This window comes from Pseudophryne corroboree (assembly GCF_028390025.1).
Source record: "Pseudophryne corroboree isolate aPseCor3 chromosome 11 unlocalized genomic scaffold, aPseCor3.hap2 SUPER_11_unloc_6, whole genome shotgun sequence".
In the NCBI taxonomy this organism is placed as follows: Eukaryota; Metazoa; Chordata; class Amphibia; order Anura; family Myobatrachidae; genus Pseudophryne; species Pseudophryne corroboree.
Window position 1 is genome coordinate 46,528 of NW_026967482.1, and position 16,475 is coordinate 63,002.

At 48.5% G+C, this 16,475-nt stretch overlaps 1 protein-coding gene and 1 pseudogene across 1 annotated transcript in view; both read right to left on the minus strand.

Moving 5' to 3' along the window:
- Positions 1–16,475, minus strand: part of LOC134982199 (probable C-mannosyltransferase DPY19L3) — a gene marked incomplete at its 3' end in the record, with an annotated part of 187,781 nt that overhangs the window by 37,689 nt on the left and 133,617 nt on the right. Inside the window, exons 4-6 of the mRNA XM_063948703.1 lie at positions 9,848–9,938; positions 8,578–8,699; positions 7,483–7,628 (exon numbers count right to left, since the gene is read on the minus strand). Coding sequence (XP_063804773.1) covers positions 7,483–7,628; positions 8,578–8,699; positions 9,848–9,938 — 359 coding nt within the window. The remainder of the gene's footprint in view (positions 1–7,482; positions 7,629–8,577; positions 8,700–9,847; positions 9,939–16,475) is intronic.
- Positions 14,045–14,162, minus strand: LOC134982200 (5S ribosomal RNA; annotated as a pseudogene).

Genomic DNA, 16,475 nt, shown 5'->3' on the forward strand with positions numbered 1-16,475 from the left:
CAGCATAGGGGAGACATGGACAAATACAGCGCTCCATCATAGGGGAGACAATGACAAATACAGCGCTTCAGCATAGGGGAGACAGTGACAAATACAGCACTCCAGCATAGGGGAGACAGTGACAAATACAGCGCTCCAGCATAGGGGAGACAGTGACAAATACAGCGCTCCAGCATAGGGGAGACAGTGACAAATACAGCGCTCCATCATAGGGGAGACAGTAACAAATACAGCGCTCCAGGATAGGGGAGACAGTGACAAATACAGCGCTCCAGCATAGGGGAGACAGTGACAAATACAGCACTCCAGCACAGGGGTGACAGTGACAAATACAGCGCTCCATCATAGGAGAGACAGTGACAAATACAGCGCTCCAGCACAGGGGAGACAGTGGCAGCGCTCCAGCATAGGGGAGACAGTGACAAATACAGCGCTCCAGCATAGGGGAGACATGGACAAATACAGCGCTCCATCATAGGGGAGACAGTGACAAATACAGCGCTCCAGCATAGGGGAGACAGTGACAAATACAGCACTCCAGCATAGGGGAGACAGTGACAAATACAGCGCTCCAGCATAGGGGAGACAGTGACAAATACAGCGCTCCAGCATAGGGGAGACAGTGACAAATACAGCGCTCCATCATAGGGGAGACAGTGACAAATACAGCGCTCCAGGATAGGGGAGACAGTGACAAATACAGCGCTCCAGCATAGGGGAGACAGTGACAAATACAGCACTCCAGCATAGGGGAGACAGTGACAAATACAGCGCTCCAGCATAGGGGAGACAGTGACAAATACAGCGCTCCAGCATAGGGGTGACAGTGACAAATACAGCGCTCCATCATAGGGGAGACAGTGACAAATACAGCGCTCCAGGATAGGGGAGACAGTGACAAATACAGCGCTCCAGCATAGGGGAGACAGTGACAAATACAGCGCTCCAGCATAGGGGAGACAGTGACAAATACAGCGCTCCAGCATAGGGGAGACAGTGACAAATACAGCGCTCCAGCATACGGGAGACAGTGACAAATACAGCGCTCCAGCATAGGGGAGACAGTGACAGCGCTCCAGCATAGGGGAGACAGTGACAGCGCTCCAGCATAGGGGAGACAGTGACAGCGCTCCAGCATAGGGGAGACAGTGACATATACAGCGCTCCAGCATAGGAGAGACAGTGACAAATACAGCACTCCAGCATAGGGGAGACAGTGACAAATACAGCACTCCAGCATAGGGGAGACAGTGACAAATACAGCGCTCCAGCATAGGGGAGACCGTGACAAATACAGCGCTCCAGCATAGGGGAGACAGTGACAAATACAGAGCTCCAGCATAGGGGAGACAGTGACAAATACAGCACTCCAGCATAGGAGAGACAGTGACAAATACAGCACTCCAGCATAGGGGAGACAGTGACAGCGCTCCAGCATAGGGGAGACAGTGACAAATACAGTGCTCCAGCATAGGAGAGACAGTGACAAATACAGCACTCCAGCATAGGGGAGACAGTGACAAATACAGCGCTCCAGCATAGGGGAGACAGTGACAGCGCTCCAGCATAGGGGAGACAGTGACAGCGCTCCAGCATAGGGCAGACAGTGACAAATACAGAGCTCCAGCATAGGGGAGACAGTGAAAAACACAGCGCTCCAGCATAGGAGAAACAGTGACAAATACAGCACTCCATCATAGGGGAGACAATGACAAATACAGCGCTCCAGCACAGGGGACAGTGACAGCGCTCCAGCATAGGGGAGACAGTGACAAATACAGCACTCCAGCATAGGGGAGACAGTGACAAATACAGCGCTCCAGCATAGGGGAGACAGTGACAAATACAGCGCTCCATCATAGGGGAGAGACAGTGACAAATACAGCGCTCCAGCATAGGGGAGACAGTGACAGCGCTCCAGCATAGGGGAGACAGTGACAGCGCTCCAGCATAGGGGAGACAGTGACAGCGCTCCAGCATAGGGGAGACAGTGACAAATACAGAGCTCCAGCATAGGGGAGACAGTGACAAATACAGCACTCCAGCATAGGGGAGACAGTGACAAATACAGCACTCCAGCATAGGGGAGACAGTGACAAATACAGCGCTCCAGCATAGGGGAGACAGTGACAAATACAGCGCTCCAGCATAGGGGAGACAGTAACAGCGCTCCAGCATAGGGGAGACAGTGACCGCGCTCCAGCATAGGAGAGACAGTGACAAATACAGCACTCCAGCATAGGGGAGACAGTGACAGCGCTCCAGCATAGGGGAGACAGTGACAGCGCTCCAGCATATGGGAGACAGTGACAAATACAGAGCTCCAGCATAAAGGAGACAGTGACAAATACAGCGCTCCAGCATAGGAGAGACAGTGACAAATACAGCACTCCAGCATAGGGGAGACAGTGACAAATACAGCGCTCTAGCATAGGGGAGACAGTGACAGCGCTCCAGCATAGGGGAGACAGTGACAAATACAGCACTCCAGCATAGGAGAGACAGTGACAAATACAGCGCTCCATCATAGGGGAGACAGTGACAAATACAGCGCTCCATCATAGGGGAGACAGTGACAAATACAGCGCTCCAGCATAGGGGAGACAGTGACAAATACAGCACTCCAGCATAGGAGAGACAGTGACAAATACAGCACTCCAGCATAGGGGAGACAGTGACAGCGCTCCAGCATAGGGGAGACAGTGACAAATACAGAGCTCCAGCATAGGGGAGACAGTGACAAATACAGCGCTCCAGCATAGGAGAGACAGTGACAAATACAGCACTCCAGCATAGGGAAGACAGTAACAAATACAGCGCTCCAGCATAGGGGAGACAGTGACAGCGCTCCAGCATAGGGGAGACAGTGACAGCGCTCCAGCATAGGGGAGACAGTGACAGCGCTCCAGCATAGGGGAGACAGTGACAAATACAGCACTCCAGCATAGGGGAGACAGTGACTAATACAGCGCTCCAGCATAGGAGAGACAGTGACAAATACAGCACTCCAGCATAGGGGAGACAGTGACAGCGTTCCAGCATAGGGGAGACAGTGACAGCGCTCCAGCATAGGGGAGACAGTGACAGCGCTCCAGCATAGGGGAGACAGTGACAGCGCTCCAGCATAGGGGAGACAGTGACAAATACAGCGCTCCAGCATAGGGGAGACAGTGACTAATACAGCGCTCCAGCATAGGAGAGACAGTGACAAATACAGCACTCCAGCATAGGGGAGACAGTGACAGCGTTCCAGCATAGGGGAGACAGTGACAGCGCTCCAGCATAGGGGAGACAGTGACAGCGCTCCAGCATAGGGGAGACAGTGACAGCGCTCCAGCATAGGGGAGACAGTGACAGCGCTCCAGCATAGGCGAGACAGTGATAAATACAGCGCTCCAGCATAGGAGAGACAGTGACAAATACAGCACTCCAGCATAGGGGAGACAGTGACAAATACAGCGCTCCAGCATAGGAGAGACAGTGACAGCGCTCCAGCATAGGGGAGACAGTGACAGCGCTCCAGCATAGGGGAGACAGTGACAGCGCTCCAGCATAGGGGAGACAGTGACAGCGCTCCAGCATAGGGGAGACAGTGACAGCGCTCCAGCATAGGGGAGACAGTGACAGCGCTCCAGCATAGGGGAGACAGTGACAGCGCTCCAGCATAGGCGAGACAGTGATAAATACAGCGCTCCAGCATAGGAGAGACAGTGACAAATACAGCGCTCCAGCATAGGGGAGACCGTGACAAATAAAGCGCTCCAGCATAGGGGAGACAGTGACAAATACAGAGCTCCAGCATAGGGGAGACAGTGACAAATACAGAGCTCCAGCATAGGGGAGACAGTGACAAATACAGAGCTCCAGCATAGGGGAGACAGTGACAAATACAGAGCTCCAGCATAGGGGAGACAGTGACAAATACAGCGCTCCATCATAGGGGAGACAGTGACAAATACAGCGCTCCAGCATAGGGGAGACAGTGACAGCGCTCCATCATAGGGGAGACAGTGACAAATACAGCGCTCCAGCATAGGGGAGACAGTGACAAATACAGCGCTCCAGCATAGGGGAGACAGTGACAAATACAGCGCTCCAGCATAGGGGAGACAGTGACAAATACAGCGCTCCATCATAGGGGAGACAGTGACAGCGCTCCATCATAGGGGAGACAGTGACAAATACAGCGCTCCATCATAGGGGAGACAGTGACAAATACAGCGCTCCATCATAGGGGAGACAGTGACAAATACAGCGCTCCATCATAGGGGAGACAGTGACAATACAGCGCTCCAGCATAGGGGAGACAATGACAAATACAGCGCTCCAGCATAGGAGAGACAGTCACAGCGCTCCAGCATAGGGGATAGTGACCGCGCTCCAGCATAGGGGAGACAGTGACAAATACAGCGCTCCAGCACAGGGGAGACAGTGACAGCGCTCCAGCAGAGGGGAGACAGTAACAGCGCTCCAGCATAGGGGAGACAGTGACAAATACAGCGCTCCAGCATAGGGGAGACAGTGACAAATACAGCGCTCCAGCATAGGGGAGACAGTGACAAATACAGCGCTCCAGCATAGGGGAGACAGTGACAAATACAGCGCTCCAGCATAGGGGAGACAGTGACAAATACAGCGCTCCAGCACAGGGGAGACAGTGACAGCGCTCCAGCAGAGGGGAGACAGTAACAGCGCTCCAGCATAGGGGAGACAGTGACAAATACAGCGCTCCAGCATAGGGGAGACAGTGACAAATACAGCGCTCCAGCATAGGGGATAGTGACCGCACTCCAGCATAGGGGAGACAGTGACAAATACAGCGCTCCAGCAGAGGGGAGACAGTAACAGCGCTCCAGCATAGGGGAGACAGTGACAAATACAGCGCTCCAGCATAGGGGAGACAGTGACAAATACAGCGCTCCAGCATAGGGGATAGTGACCGCACTCCAGCATAGGGGAGACAGTGACAAATACAGCGCTCCAGCAGAGGGGAGACAGTGACAAATACAGAGCTCCAGCATAGGGGAGACAGTGACAAATACAGAGCTCCAGCATAGGGGAGACAGTGACAAATACAGCGCTCCATCATAGGGGAGACAGTGACAAATACAGAGCTCCAGCATAGGGGAGACAGTGACAAATACAGCACTCCAGCATAGGGGAGACAGTGACAAATACAGCGCTCCATCATAGGGGAGACAGTGACAAATACAGCGCTCCAGCATAGGGGAGACAGTGACAGCGCTCCATCATAGGGGAGACAGTGACAAATACAGCGCTCCAGCATAGGGGAGACAGTGACAAATACAGCGCTCCAGCATAGGGGAGACAGTGACAAATACAGCGCTCCAGCATAGGGGAGACAGTGACAAATACAGCGCTCCATCATAGGGGAGACAGTGACAGCGCTCCAGCAGAGGGGAGACAGTAACAGCGCTCCATCATAGGGGAGACAGTGACAAATACAGCGCTCCATCATAGGGGAGACAGTGACAAATACAGCGCTCCATCATAGGGGAGACAGTGACAATACAGCACTCCAGCATAGGGGAGACAGTGACAGCGCTCCAGCATAGGGGAGACAGTGACAGCGCTCCATCATAGGGGAGACAGTGACAAATACAGCGCTCCAGCATAGGGGAGACAATGACAAATACAGCGCTCCAGCATAGGAGAGACAGTCACAGCGCTCCAGCATAGGGGATAGTGACCGCGCTCCAGCATAGGGGAGACAGTGACAAATACAGCGCTCCAGCACAGGGGAGACAGTGACAGCGCTCCAGCAGAGGGGAGACAGTAACAGCACTCCAGCATAGGGGATAGTGACCGCGCTCCAGCATAGGGGAGACAGTGACAAATACAGCGCTCCAGCATAGGGGAGACAGTGACAAATACAGCGCTCCAGCATAGGGGAGACAGTGACAAATACAGCGCTCCATCATAGGGGAGACAGTAACAGCGCTCCAGCATAGGGGAGACAGTGACAAATACAGCGCTCCAGCATAGGGGAGACAGTGACAAATACAGCGCTCCAGCATAGGGGAGACAGTGACAAATACAGCGCTCCATCATAGGGGAGACAGTAACAGCGCTCCAGCAGAGGGGAGACAGTGACAAATACAGCGCTCCAGCATAGGGGAGACAGTAACAGCGCTCCAGCATAGGGGAGACAGTGACAAATACAGCGCTCCAGCATAGGGGAGACAGTGACAGCGCTCCAGCATAGGGGAGACAGTGACAAATACAGCGCTCCAGCATAGGGGCTCACAGATACAATGTTACAGTTCCATATACTCATCCTATGGTGTCCTAAACACAAACATTTCTTTTTACTTTGCATCTCATATTTTATTTTTTGATTTTAGTAATCTTAGTAAGTATATGTTAATTGCAATTATTTTATGCTTTGAAGTTTCTATACATTTGAATAAATAGTAAATGTTTATATTATACAATGATTGTCTCCTCTTACATCGGCAGGACGATCCCCAATCACTCTCTAGATGATGTGAGTCCTTACACCTCTCTGTGATGACGTAACAGGACTTTATTCCACTACTATCAAACCGACGGACATGGGAATTATAAATTAAATTAAAGGGCGAATACGATCTTGAAGGATTTGTCCGATTCACCACACACTAGGTTGTTTTTTATATCAGTAACCCTTAACCAGTTTTTATCAGTACCCTGAGGAACACCTGCCAGAAGGTGTGAACACCACCAGTGTGATCTGCAATCACTGGCGGGTAACGATGTGGTATTACCCAAGGCTCCATTACATTAAAGACTCAGTGACCATGTATCATACAGAGCGTATGTTATGGACTCAAAACAGAGTACAATATATTTTTTTTCTTTCTTTTGGTAACTAACCCACACGTCTTGAGACTAAAGGTTGGAGAAGCATTGGAAACCCCCCCAAGTCCTCACCCAGCACCCCCATCCCATTTGATCCCATCTTCTAGGAACTTATTGGCCGAGGTTCAAAAGTTTGAGCTACTTACTCCTAACCTCCTGTGGACCTTTTTCCATTGGTGCAAGTTATCTTCACCTAGTTAGAGGATGTGCTGCCAAGTCTAATAAATTGGGGAAAGAGGACTACTATGAAATCTTAGCATGACTCCCACATGGCACACCTTTTATATACATGTCAGGGGATAGACGTGAGGACTTGTATTGCACAGGCATGTTCTCATGTGTATCACGCTAAATGTAACTAGCGCCAGACCTGTATCTCTGACGGACCTGCTCATATGTGACGCGTCACCTACTGTCTGATTTCTGGGTTGTTTTATTACTCTAAAAATCAATAAACTACTGGTAGAAAAAAAAATGAGCACAGAACGAGATAATCAGCTCTATATCTGCAGTGAGATTTCCATAAACTCATCTGGACGTTCTACAGCCGTGATCTCGCTGTATGCGGCGCAACTGTCTGCATGAGCAGAATGGCATGGAGGACGAGGAACTGACCCTTACCTGTTAACAATGTACCATACAGAGGCTAAGGATCCAGACAGCCAGGACCCGCTCAGCAGCCAGCTGTTAATGTAGAGCGTGGCTACGTACAACGCCTGGAGGCCGAACAGAGTGTAGATGTAGAAGTAGACGGGTTCCAGGCAATTCTGGGAAATAAAGATGGCAATGAGAATATGACTCTGATAGCATGGATTCTCCCACCAGAAAGCAAATGCACACTTAGCACCGATAGCGTATAAATCAGCATTGAACTACGGAGGTACTACTAATCCCAGAATTCTCTGCAAGCTTATATATATATATATATATATATATATATATATATAATATGAGCATGATCGTTTTATCCTACTAATGGAGCAGCAGCAGAAGTTCTAGTGCTGAATCCACTTTGGAACTGTAATGTGTCGGTTTGTTGCTTGAACCACAGTTGTTCCCCAGGTGATGTAAAGCTTATGGAGGACCTATTGCCTTTCCCAAGTAGCTGCAGCTCACATTGTTGTTATTATTATTATTATTATTATTATTATTATAATGCTAGTCATTCATGAACATAACCAGGGGGTTGTCAGCAGTAATTTTACCCTTTCCTAAAGTCAGTGAATCTCCAGGCGAAGCAGAAGGAGGGGACAGACGGAAAAGCATCCTAGCAGTATACAAAGTCAGAGGTCTCATGTCTGTGCAGTCTTGGAGACGGAGTAAAAAGGAAACTGTAAAACTTCTACGGTGTTTCTGAAAACCCCATCAACTGTCTAAGTATCTGCCATGCGAGTCTATGTAACAGGCAGGGACTGCAGGCTCCCGGGATACTGCTGCCCACTGTATGGATGGAGAGATGATGTAATGTATACAGTAGCTTATAAATATATGACACAACAATATACAGTAACTAGCTCTGTCCAGAACACTGACACACGTCACACTGTGACACCAGGACAACTGCCCAGCTCTGCAGAATACGTGGCCAGCATAAGTCTACTGAAGAACAATGCATGGAATCTTCCCGGGACTGGATGGTTAATGAGGCAATAATAGTATACAGGTAGCTACACAATAACAAGCTACGACACTGATACTGAGCACAAAGCTACTGACCCAGAAGTTCAATGTTCTGTAGATCACCGCAAGGAGAACCTCCTGGTAAACGTTCATCCGCTCCAGAATATTAATAGTCCTCATGGATTCTGTCTTGTTGTCATAGATTAAATCACTGATACCTACAAGGAACGCCCAAAAGTTTACTATAAAAAGCAAACATCAAAACGAAGGAATTCATGTTGTATTGTTCTCTCTTCTCTATGTACATCTCACCATCATTACTACTGAGATGCAGACACCAATGTCATGGACATAACTCCAGGCAGTATCTCCTGATGGTTATCTCCGTAGCAGAGAACGGTCCTATGGTTTCTCCCACTGGTTTAAGTGTAACTCACCCCAGTGGGTGAGTGTGGAGGGGCAGTTCCAGACATCAGCTTTAGTCTGACAACTCAGCAGGAAGCAGTTTGTCATTAGAGATTCCCAGATTGCTTTGCCCAGACCAGGTCATAAATAAACACACGCTCATACGTCATAAATGGCATTACTTTGATATAGCCGGTGTTCCAGCACCGCCCTCTAACGCCATTTGCTAAACACACAAGTGCATTTTCTTCCTCCCACCCTCTTCTGTCCATCACCCCCCCATCATCTATATACTCTTTTAGCCAAGCTCCCCCCATCATGAATTCAATTATTTGTTATGCCAGCATAGGGTGCCCAACGGAGCTATTCAATTATAGCTCCGTTCGGGCACGATGGCTGAACCATATTTTACTAGGCCTTGAAACATCATGATACAGGATACTTCCTACTATGTTTCCTGTATCATGACGTTTCAAGGCCTAGTAAAATATCCTTCAGATTCCAAAGATTTGGGGCCTGATCCATAGTCAGTGGGTATAAACGGGTGGCGTCGGGGGTGTAGACGGAATTGCAGCATATTCAGAGGTGAGCAAGTGCAGAGATGTGGCTGATTTCAGAAAGATCTTTTCCACCAGGGATATGGCTGATGCAAATACTCGCTGATAGTGAAGACGGATCCTTTCACAAGCGGATGGACAGAGGCGGCGTAGACACACAGATGAGGCCAAATCTGCCGCGCTCAGCCCTGATTCAGAGTTCCACTCAAATCGGGCGCATTTATTTCCAAGCATACAATGTGGCCGATTTGAGTGCAGCTCTGAATCAGGACTGAGCGCGGCACTAATAGCGGATTACTTTTCTCCGCTTGCCCTGGGACTTCAGATCCCACATCCCGTGTTACGCCTGCTTGTACTGGATTAGGACACTACTTCCTGCCTGTTGCTAGCGGTAACAGCTGTACCTTGCGTGATGGATGGGGCGTGCAGCATCTGCTTGTAGTAGGAGTAGTACAGACCGCACTCAGTCCGGAATGAGATCTCGCGCTCCACTTCCTGTGCACAGGAGAAGAAAGGGTTAATCTGTCCAGCGATGTACGCATATGACACAGAGGTCCTGGAAATTAACTCTATTTACACCTTACACAACATTCTCTTCCCATAATGCTCAAACAGAATGCGCCATTTGCGGTAATTGACTTTGTCCTATCTTGTAAACTCTATTTAAATGTGGACACTTGGGGGTATATTTACTAAAGTGCGGGTTTACAGAAGTGCAGATGTTGCCCATAGCAACCAATCAGATTCTTCCCATCATTTATCTAGCACCATCTACCAGAAAATAGCTAGAACCTGATTGGTTGCTACAGGCAACATCTCCATTCGATAAACCCGCACTTTAGTAAATATATACGTTATGGTAAGAACTTACCATTGATAACGGTATTTTTCCTAAGTCCACAGGATCCACAGGATAACAATGGGATATGATGGAACGACAGTGGATTGGCACCAATCGATCAAAGCTGTCCGGCCTCCCAGCATGCAGTGGGTCCGTCCATATATCCCCGCCTCCTGGCTCAGGCAAATCAGTTGTATGCCAAAGCACAAGGCAGGAGCATCATAGTGAGCCCTAATCAGGCGCACCCTTCCGTACAAGAAGGAAGACGTTAGTGAGTAAAAGGATCCTCAATTCAGGTGCGTCAGGGTGGGATCCCTGTGGAACCTGTGGACTTAGGAGAAATACCATTATCAACGGTAAGTTCTTACCATAACGTATATTTCTCCGGCAGGGTCCACAGGTTATCCACAGGATAACAATGGGATTTCCCAAAGCAATTTTAGTGATCGGGACGCTCCTGATTGGACAGGAGAACCTTACACCCGAATTCAGCGTCATGAGAGGCAAAAGTATCCAAGCATAATGTCTAATGAATGTGTTAATGGAAGACCATGTGGCTGCCTTACATATCTGTTCTGCTGAAGCACCATGTTGTGCTGCCTATGAAGAACCTACCTTACGAGTAGAGTGAACAGAGATATTAGCCGGAACAGGGAGATCCTCTTGAGAACATGCTTCCGAAATAGTCATTCGAAGCCCTCTCACCAGTGTCTATTTATTAGCAGGCCATCCTCTCTTGTGAAATCCGTAGAGAATGAAGAGAGAATCTGTCTTTCTGATAGCACTGGTATGATCCACGTAGATCCTTAATGCCCGGACCACGTCCAGCGACGCATCTCCAGCAGAAAGTCCCGATACCTGAAAAGCCGGGACTACAATTTCTTCATTAAGGTGGAATTTAGACACCACCTTAGGAAGATACCCAGACCTAGTTCTGAGAACTGCTTTATCTGGATAAAAAAAATCAGAAAAGGAGACTTACATGACAGCGCTCCTAAATCTGACACTCTTCTAGCTGATGCCATAGTCAGTAGAAAGAGAACTTTAGCTGTCAATCATTTAAGATCCACTTTATTAAGTGGTTCAAACGGAGCAACTTGAAGGGTTCTCAGGACTAGACTTAAGTCCCAAGGCAATGTAGGAGGAACAAAAGGAGGTTGAATGCGCAGCATTCCCTGGAAAAAGTACGCACATCCTGTAAATTGGCAATTTTCTTTTGGAACCATACAGTTAGTGCTGATACTTGTACTCTCAAGGAAGCCACCTTCAAATCCTTATCCATGCCCACCTGAAGGAAATCTAAGACCCTGGAAACTTGGAAAGATTTCGGGTCCATATTTCTTTCACTGCACCATGAATATAGGCTTGCCATATTCGGTGATAAATGCGAGCTGAGGAGGGTTTCCTCGCTCTGAGCATAGTCTGAATTACCTGTTGTGAGAATCCTCTTGACTTCAGGATAGAGGTTTCAAGAGCCACACCGTCAACGATAGTCAATCCAGATGCCTGTGATAACAAGGACCCTGCATTTGTAGATCTCGACGTTGAGTGAGCAGAAGTGGAGCATCCATCGACATTCTCTGCAGATCTATCTACCAATGTCTTCTGGGCCAAGCCGGAGCTATTAGAATCACGGCCCCCTTTGCTTCTTTTATTTTCCTCACCACGCTGGTAGCAGGATGATTGGAGGAAATAGATACGCCAGATGAAAATCCCATTTCACTGACATGGCGTCCACAAATATCGCTCCGGGAACCTTTGTTCTTACCCCGTATGCGGGCACTCTGTTGTTCAGACGGGACGCCATGAGATCTATCTCTGGCAAACCCCACTTGTCTACCAGAGTCTGAAATATTTCCAGGTGTAGAGCCCATTCACTTGCTTAAATGGCGTGTCGACTGAGAAAGTCTGCTTCCCAGTTTAGGACTCCCGGAACGAATACTGCGGACAATGCTGGAAGATGGAGTTCTGCCCACTTTAGTATGTGACTTACCTCCTTCATTGCTGTTTGGCTGCGCGTTCCTCCCTGATGGTTGAGGTACACCCCTGCCGTTAAATTGTCTGAGCGGATCTGGACTGGTCTTCCTTGCAGAATGTCCTTTTACTGAATCAGTGCCATGTATATGGCCCGAAGTTCTAACAGATTTATTGGCAGGCAACTTTCTTCTGTGGTCCATTGCCCTGGAACCATAATCTTCCAGACACTGCTCCCCAGCCCTGAAGACTGGCATCTGTTGTCAGGATCTACCAATCTGATATCCAAATAGGTTCTCCCTTTGTCTAGATGGGATGTCTGTAGCCAGCAGGCTGATGACTTTCTTACCTTTTCTGAAAGTACCATAGCCTGTTTCCTTATTGTCTGATGTACTTCATTCCATCTGGCCAGAATCAGATGCTGCTGAGGTCATGAGTGGAATTGTTCATACTCCACCATGTCGAATGTTGACACCATCAAAGCCATCAGTCGCATAGCTGCGTGGATTGATATAGTTTGACTGTGTGACAACTCCTGAGTACTTGACTGTACCCTGGATATCTTGTTCCGAGGTAATCAATTTTATGCAGACTGGAATTCAGTACAGCCCCACAGCGAGTCATCCGTTGTGACGGAACCATAGATGACTTTGCCCCATTTATGAACCACCCGTGCCTCTGCAGACAAGTCATTGTCTGTTGGAGATGGCACAGAAGCTTTTCCTGTGATTGTGCCAGGATACAAATGGTAGTCGAGGTATGGCAATTTTCTTATCCCCTTCCTAGAGATAAGCTGCCATAATCATCATCATTTTGGTACATACTCTGGGGGCTGTGGCTAACCCAAAGGGTAAGGTCTGGAACTGAAAATGTTGCTGGAGGATGGTGATCCTTGAGATAACACTGATGGAAAAGTGCTATAGGAACCTGTAGGTAAGCATCCTGACTATCCAGGGATACCATGTAATCTCCTGGCTCCATGCAAAAACTATGGAGCGCAACGTCTCCATGTGAACCGTGGTACCCAAACTTATCTGTTTAGGATTTTGAGAATGTGGTGAAAGGATCCTTCTGAACCCAAACCCGGTTGGAGTAAAAACCCCTGTCCCTTTTGTGCAGGGGTTACTGGAATGACTACTCCTGACAAAAGCAATTTCTGAACTGCTTCTTGCAAACCCTGTCCTTCGCCTCTTCCCGAGACGGACTGGAACAGAAGAACCTTCGAGGAGGATGCTTCTAGCAGGGAAAGCATAACCTAGAGATACCGCTTCTTACACCCAGGCATTTGTTTGTAGACTGCTACCAGATCCGTGCAAACTGAAGAAGTCGGGCCCCTATCCTTTTGGGGTCCCCCAGAAGGAGGCCCGCACCATCATGCTGATGGCTTATCCTCTGGTTTGGAAGCTGGCCCTCTGGTTGCCTTTGCTTCTCTGCCCTACCAAACTTATTGTATTGGGGCTGTTACGTTTCTTTATGACCGACAAGGCCGAAACTGGACCCCTAGGTTTGGGGTTATATGTGGAAGGAAACGTGACCTTCTTGGAGTCTGTTTCTGACCCCAGAATATATGTTAACTCCTTCCCAAACAGAAACTTCCAGCCAAAGGCAAAGTTTCCAGAACCTTCTTTGATTCTGAATCAGCTTTCCATGTATGTAAGCAAAACTGCTCTGCGAGCAGCTATTGTGAATGCTGATGCCCTAGAACTTTAGTGTCTATATGAGCTATATGGGATTCTTGCTCCCTTGCAGGCGCTGAATACCTGTCTTCCAGCACCTCAGCCCAGTGTACCTGCAGCACCTGGTATTCCAAGGTGGTCTCCCATCCAAGAACTAACCAGGCCCACCACTGCTTAGCTTCCAAGATCTAGTGAGATTGGCCTATCCAGTGTGGTGTGGCTGTAGATTGCAAGTTGAAGTCATGGCTGGCCTTATGACTGCCCCAGAAAGAGACAATATGGTTTACAGAAAACCATTCCTCTTTTGACGTTGACGGCAAAGGCCATATAGATTTTCGCACTATCAATGATATGCACATTGGGCCTAACAAGAGGTTAAAGTGAGCCGAAATGGGGCGGAACTGCATTCCATCAGCTCCATTTGGAGACCAGTTCAGCCTGCTCCGGTACACCTAACCCAAGAAGTCACGCCGGCACGCAGGGAGATGCCAAGCTGCCCGCTGAGATTTTGTTACCAGCGGGCACCCAGCTCCCTCCCCACAGCAGCAGCCGAGCTCCGGTCCCGTAGAGTGCACTATGGGAGAGACGTCAGGGAGTGTGCAGACGCAGGAGCGGGATTTCAGGTATGTATTGGGTTTTTTTTTTGGTGTGTGTGTAAAGGTCACTACCACAGTGGGCACTACAACTGGGGGCAATAATACAAGAGGCATTAATACTGGAGGCACTACTATGGGGAATTACTACCGGGGGCACTACTAATGTGGGCACTGCATAGGGGGCACCACTGCTAGTTGTACTGCATAAGGGCCACTACCACTACAGTGGGGCATTGTATAAGGGTAACTACTGCTCTGGGCATTGTATAAGGGGCACTACTGCTCTAGGCATTATGTGTATTAGTGGCACTACTACTGTGGGCATTGTGTATAAGGGGCACTACTGCTGTGGGCATTATGTGTATTAGTGGCACTACTACTGTGGGCATTGTGTATAAGGGGCACTACTGCTGTGGGCATTGTGTATAAGGGGCACTACTGCTGTGGGCATTGTGTATAAGGGGCACTACTGCTGTGGGCATTATGTGTATTAGGGGTGCTACTACTGTGTATAAGGGGCACTAATGTGTGTCATAACATGAATAAGGGACATTACTATGTGGTGTAATGTTTATTAGATTGTGCTACTGTGCGGGTAATTTGAATTGGGGATACTATTGCATGACCACGCCCCTTTCTTTTGAGGTCACACCCCCTTTATGCAGCAGGCATCGGGGAGGTGGGGAGCGAGTTCCACCCCCTCTCTAGGACCACTTTAAGCCCTGGGCGTAACGTACTCAGCACATGGCTGCTGCTGTGACTCCCAACGTTACAGGAACAGTCCTCTACTGCTCCGCACATCCCCTGCATGGTTGGACGCTCAAATGGGAAACCCACCATCACTAACATGGCAGCTCTGGCGAGTGAGCCCGCGGGGGCAGTGGCCGATCATGGAATGGGGGGGTCAGGTGAGTAGTAAATTAATATAAAAAAATAATAATTCAAACTAACCCAGCCGGGCACAGCATCTAGCTGGCCAATAAGTAGGGCCGTGGGTACAGCGGAAGTATATCATCCGTGTCAGACGCTGGATCTGAAGGACACGCCAGTAACCAGCAAGCACAGCTCTACACATGCACAACTAAAAGTACGGTTTTTCAATCCATGGGGCAGATGTATTAACCTGGAGACGACATAAGGAAGTGATAAACCAGTGATAAGTGCAAGGTGATAAATGCACCAGCCAATCAGCTCCTAACTGTTAATTTACATATTGGAGCTGATTGGCTGGTGCGTTATCACTGGTTTATCACTTCCTTATGTCGTCTCCAGGTTAATACATCTGCCCCCTGTTTCAGGATTTTATAGATTTCACTTTAGGAATTTATATGTTGTATGAAAATAAAACAACACCAGACAACGTATCATTATGTGTGAGACACTGCGCCTTTATTACAGCTGTGCCCTGCTACTTCCTGCAGCGTTTGCTCCTGCGATGCGCTATACCGCGGGAAGCTGCGGTCCATTCACAGCCGCGCTTTCCCATAGAAGGAAATGGATCGCGGGGGCGTGCGTACACTCACACCAATTCATCTTGGGAATACGGCGGTCGCGCTGCATACGCTACGCAGCAAGGCTGTAACAGGACACATCGGTATATATGAATTACATATGAAAACTACTCATTCCGCACATTTACACAGTATATTTATATTGTTTCAACGTAAGTAACAGAATTAGGTCTTTTTAGGTTCTAGCCGTCTAAATAGATCATTTTAGGTACTAACACCAGATTAGGTCATTTTAGGTCCTGTGGAAATTATGTTATTCCCTAATACGTAAAAGGAAACTGAAATGTAAGTGTAATGGTGAAGGATTAGAATGGGTTAGATGTTAGAACCTAAGAATCCTGGGCTTACTTATAATCATCATATTTTCTTTATATGGCGCCACCAAGTGTCCAAAGGGAGAATTACAGAACTATAAACAATTTAATAGAAAAAGG